This window comes from Nansenia antarctica, assembly GCF_963989245.1.
Source record: "Nansenia antarctica genome assembly, chromosome: 9".
Taxonomy (NCBI): Eukaryota; Metazoa; Chordata; class Actinopteri; order Argentiniformes; family Microstomatidae; genus Nansenia; species Nansenia antarctica.
The window spans coordinates 33418815-33424171 of NC_137679.1; the positions used below are offsets into that span (position 1 = coordinate 33418815).

General features: G+C 47.2%; 1 protein-coding gene across 1 annotated transcript; it reads left to right on the forward strand.

Moving 5' to 3' along the window:
• Window positions 1-1942: 1942 nt before the first annotated feature.
• ctxnd1 (cortexin domain containing 1) lies at window positions 1943-2125 on the forward strand (the record flags this gene model as incomplete). Its single annotated transcript, XM_080539370.1, has 1 exon — window positions 1943-2125. The coding sequence occupies one exon, from the start codon at window positions 1943-1945 to the stop codon at window positions 2123-2125; it is 183 nt and encodes a 60-aa protein (XP_080395496.1).
• Window positions 2126-5357: the final 3232 nt, after the last annotated feature.

Below are 5357 nucleotides of genomic sequence, written 5' to 3' on the forward strand. Positions count from 1 at the left end.
TTCTGTAACAATTCACAGAAAAGGTAAAAAAGAATCAAATCATTTTAAAAAGAGAGGGAGAGAGGAAAAAAAAGAAAGGAACACAGACAGGCAAAGTCAGACTGGGAGAAAAAGCGAGAAAGAGGGAGAGAGAAAAAGACAAATGGAAAGTATTGTGTTACTCCGGTGGCAGTGAAACCCATTCCTCATGCAAACCAGAGGTTTCAGTCCAATCAGGTGATTCAGTTCCACTCACCAACGCAATCCATCACATCCAGACCCACCGGTGCTACGACTCACCAGTCACCGCTGCATCTCAACACGTTTAACCTAAAATAAGAATAGTTCAATATTTGATGGACTATGATGACATAAACTACAAAGTAATGTTTACTTATCTACGGACGTTTTCCGCCACTGTCTTATCATGGCTTCTACACATAAACCAACATTTCAGCCAAGAATTGACGGGTAAAGTAAACAAAAAAACTTCCCTGGGATGAGGGAACAACAGCAGAGGTGTTGTCTATCTTCCTCTTTGTCTTTCAATTGCTTTTTTATAGCTTCATCCAGGGTTGCATTCCTTATCTGCCCGCTAGCAGTAAACAGCTTTATGGACCTCGATGTCGAAGATGAGTCACCACAAACTCACGACGATTAATACTCTCTCTCTTAGTTTTATCCGCTTTTATATACTTTGCTCAATCATAATTACCACACTGCAGATCTCCTATAAAACCGATGGGCATACTTTGTGTGAATCATTGTCTGTTTAGTTGTATAACTCTATTGAGATGTCTGTTCAGATTAGTTGTATGCTTATTATTATTGTATACGTGTGGTTGTTTGTTGATGTTGGAGTTTTGAATGGGCCTCATGGACAATGGTAACTGCAGTGCGCTCCTTAGGAGAATTGTCACTAATGGGAATTTCATGAGCCATGTTGATTCAGCACCGGCTACTAATTTATGATAACGGCCGAGGCTGATATTGATTAAGCAGCTCAACTCCCAAAACACTAAAGGAATTGATCACTATATGTCCTCATCTGTATATCTCAACCCACCAAAAAACAGAGTAGTTATCGCTCAGTCTGAGGGCGTGATATTCTATAGACATAAAATGACAGAACTGCATCTGTGTCAAAAAAATGTTCCTGGCTTGTAAAATGAGACTATGGAGCTCCAGAGTTCGGTATGGGTCTTAAAACACTGAACCCAGGCCTGAACGTGGGACCACGGCCCCGAAACGGCATTAATCCTCCATGTCTGGCTAGCGGACGCTGCACAGAGGGCCAGGCTGCGTAGATCATTGACCTATTTCCTTTCTTAATGGTGCGGGTGAACTGTGTGCCCTTTGACGCACGCACACACGCGCACACTCTCTCACACACACACACACACACACACACACACACACACACACACACACACACACACACACATACAGGTGCACACTCTCTCACACACACACACACACACACACACGGCCTGGCACCGGGCCTGGCACAGCAGGAGGTGTGGAATTACACATTTGAATATTGCTGATATACAGTTAGTAGTCGTGACTTTACTAATGTCAGCAACTTCTGCTATAAATCTTATAAATCCTATTGATGTTACAGATCACCACGCTTCTGACTGGCTGACTGGCTGTGATGGATGGGAATTAGCTCCTCCGTCTCTTATTCTCTTTTCATCTCCTCCTCCCTCCCCTCCCCTTCCCTCCCCTCCCCTCTCCTCTCCTCCCCTTCCCTCTCCTCCCCTTCCCTCCCCTCCCCTTCCCTCCCCTCCCCTCTCCTCTCCTCTCCTCCCCTTCCCTCCCCTCTCCTCTCCTCCCCTTCCCTGTCCTCCCCTTCCCTCCCCTCTCCTCCCCTTCCCTCCCCTCTCCTCTCCTCCCCTCCCCTCTCCCAGACCAGGGCTACCAGGATGGTAGCGGTGTGTGAGTGTGAGGCTGAGCAGCGATGGAAGAGGAGACCACTCCGGACCCTGCCTTCGTGGACGTGGACCAGGGCCTGACCCTGGCCTGTATAGCCTTCCTCTGTGTGCTGCTGGTCGCCATGATCATCCGCTGTGCCAAGGTCATCATGGACCCCTACAGCGCCATCCCCACCTCCACCTGGGAGGAACAGCACTTGGACGACTGACCCCCACACACACACTAAATGGACTGACTTTACAATGGCCTTTCATTCACCTATTCACCCACCAATGGCGGCAAGCTACCATGCAAGGCGCCGGCCCGCTCATTGGGAGCAATTTGGGGGTTCAGTGTCTTGCCCAAGGACACCTCGACATGTGGAACCGCTGATCTGCCAACCTTGCGATCATTAGACGCTGGCTCTACCTCCTGCGCCACAGCCGCCCCCTACACGCCCCTACACTCTCACACACACATACACTCTCACACACACATACACTCTCACACACACATACACATACACTCTCACCCACTGTGTAAGGTCCGTTAGCCGCTCCGCCAGGAGGGTTAACTCTCTTGGTGTTGAGGTTAGTGCCTGTTGATCATTGATCGTTGATCGGGGCCGGATCGTGGTTCGAGGCCCGCTTGGCGCAAGCTACTCTATCCCGCTGTTCACTACATACACACACACACACACACACACACACACACACAAAGCATTGCACAAACACAAGTTCCTCATTCAAACATACACACAAAACAGACACACAGACACACACACACACACACACCCGCAGGACGGGACCCAAACGGATGACATGGATAAGATATGTATCCCAGACAGTGTTGCCAGATGGGATTGTTTTCCAGCCTAATCACAGTCTAAAAACCGCCCAGTGTGATCATAAGTAGCCCAATTGGGCTGGAATAGTAGCCCAATCTGGCAAAACTGATCCCAGATCCCGACTGAGGAGAGGAGAGAACGAGAAGAGACAAGCTCTGGTCCAGTCTCTACAGAGTGAGACTGCACACACACACACACACACACACACACACACACACACACACACACACACACACACACACACACACACACACACACTCACTCACTCACACACACGTCTGACTAGAACTCCTCCTGAGTGCTCCTCCTCTCAGTGCTGGACTGGACCTGGCTGGAACATCCCCTATGCAGACTGCTCCTTCCCTTTATCTGAACTAAAGCCTGTTGATGATGATGATGATGATGATGATGATGATGCCGCCGCCAACTGAGGTGATGAGGATGATGACTGAATACAGACATCTAACATACTGTATAGACTTAACAGTGGAGAGAATGCTGGAAGAACGCGGGTACATTTGGTATTTGATTTTAACGACCGTTTCTGTCGATTCCAAATGATCTCAGTTTTGTACATTTTATAACAGTAAAGAACAATGAATGGAATAATATATTGATTTGCATCTGCTCCGTCTCAACTTATCGACTATACAGACTAGGAACATCTTTATCCATTAGTGATGTCTGAAAACGTGCTATAGGTGACAGCATGGCCAACCAGGGGGAAAATAGTGTCCTCTGTACCATTCATCAAAAACACACCCACGTCTACGCACGCACATGCACTCGCACTCGCACTCGCACTCGCACACACACACAGCGTTTGTACCCCAAACTGCAGAGCAGGCACCTCTCTTTCTAATAACTCATGGCTCGTGGCAATATGAACTATTATTCCTTGTCTCTTTTAGGTTCTATTCATAAATCGTACTTGTTTACCACTGCTGCTGGCTTTCCCATTAGCTTGAGCACAATCTGATATGTTGTTGTTGTTTATTGTTGTGTTGTTTATTTGGTTTGTCCTTGAATTATGTCTCTGCCGATAGCATTTATTAGTTATGAAATGATTGTCTGACTTGCATGTTATGAAGTGCCTCAGCTGAAAGACCACAGATAGCCAGTCTTGGAGCCATTTTTTTAGAAGATTGCTGATTTCCAAATAGACTCCTATCTATGCCTCCTTCGGCACTCCTGTAGATCTGAAACAAGTGGATAGGTGTAAGGAACTGCACCAACATCATGGGGGGATGAATGGATTGGAATGCATTACAACAAAGCTGTGCTCCAATTTCTACTTCCACCGGCCTCCACTGACCTACATGTAGCCTTTTATGGGAAATGGTAAATGGACTGCACTAGTGCACTTACATAGCGCTTTTATCCAAAGGGCTTTACAATGGCCTCTCATTCACCCATTCACACACACATTCACACACCAATGGCGGCAAGCTACCGTGCAAGGTGCCGGCCCGCTCATTGAGCAATTTGTGGTTCAGTGTCTTGCCCAAGGACACCTCGACACCAGGACAGGAGGAGCCGGGGCTCGAACCGCCGACCTTGCGATCATTAGACGTCGGCTCTACCTCCTGAACCACAGCCGCCCTTTTTAGTGGAAACACGAAGCAATTATTCAAAACCCAAATTCTCTCAGATCTACAGGAGTGCCGAGGGGTCATGGGACAGGGGTCAATGCGGAAATCCACAGATAACCGATGAATGACAGACAAATATGCAGCAGGTGGCAGCAAAAAAAAAAAGAGGTTTGATAAAATGAGATTGCGCTATATTTAGCCTGTCTATAATAAAGAGTATAATGACTTACAAATACCCTCTTTTGGGTGAGCAAGTTGTCTTTGTGTGAGGTTTTAATTGGGCGTAAATGAAATTCGAATCCAATCTTGAATTAATTTGGACACGTAATTGGGTCGCAAGTGAAGCTTGATGGAATTTAATTTCATTCAGTTATTCTCCACGGGGAAGTCGCTGCCTCCGCAGGGCATTCTCAGCCGCTCCTACTTCACATAATACACTAAATGACACAGTGCTACAATCCTTAGCAACAGTTGCAGCTTGAGACAAAGCCCTCGTCACAGTTCTTGCCATTTGACCTTGTGCATTTTCTAGGTCAGGTCTAATCCTCGACATGTATTAGCATTATGCAAATTGTATAAATTAAAATAAAATGTCAGAAACATTTTTTCTTTCACGGAGACAGCTGGCGATGTTGAACATGTTGAAGCTCCCTCTCTCTCTTTCTCTCCACCCCCCCCCCCCCCCCATTCCCCGGTTCTCTCATTGTGTTTGCCTAACCCTGTTTCCTTACAAGCAGATTCATGTCAGCTGGAGGCCCTCTCTGTCAAAAGGTCAGAGTTGTTCTCATGTCAAACATGCTTTCAGAAGCATGAAAAGTATCTAAGTGTGTATGTTTGTGTCACATTGTGTGTGTGTGTGCGTGTGCGTGTGTGTGTGTCCACGACTCCAGTCCTCATGTCTGATACTGACAGCTTGCTCCGGATATGAATGACCATTTCACACCTCCCTACGTATCCACCCACTCCTCCATGTCCCTCTTCCCCCACCCCCACCCGGGCCAACAGTTGTCCCCTCAGCTGTT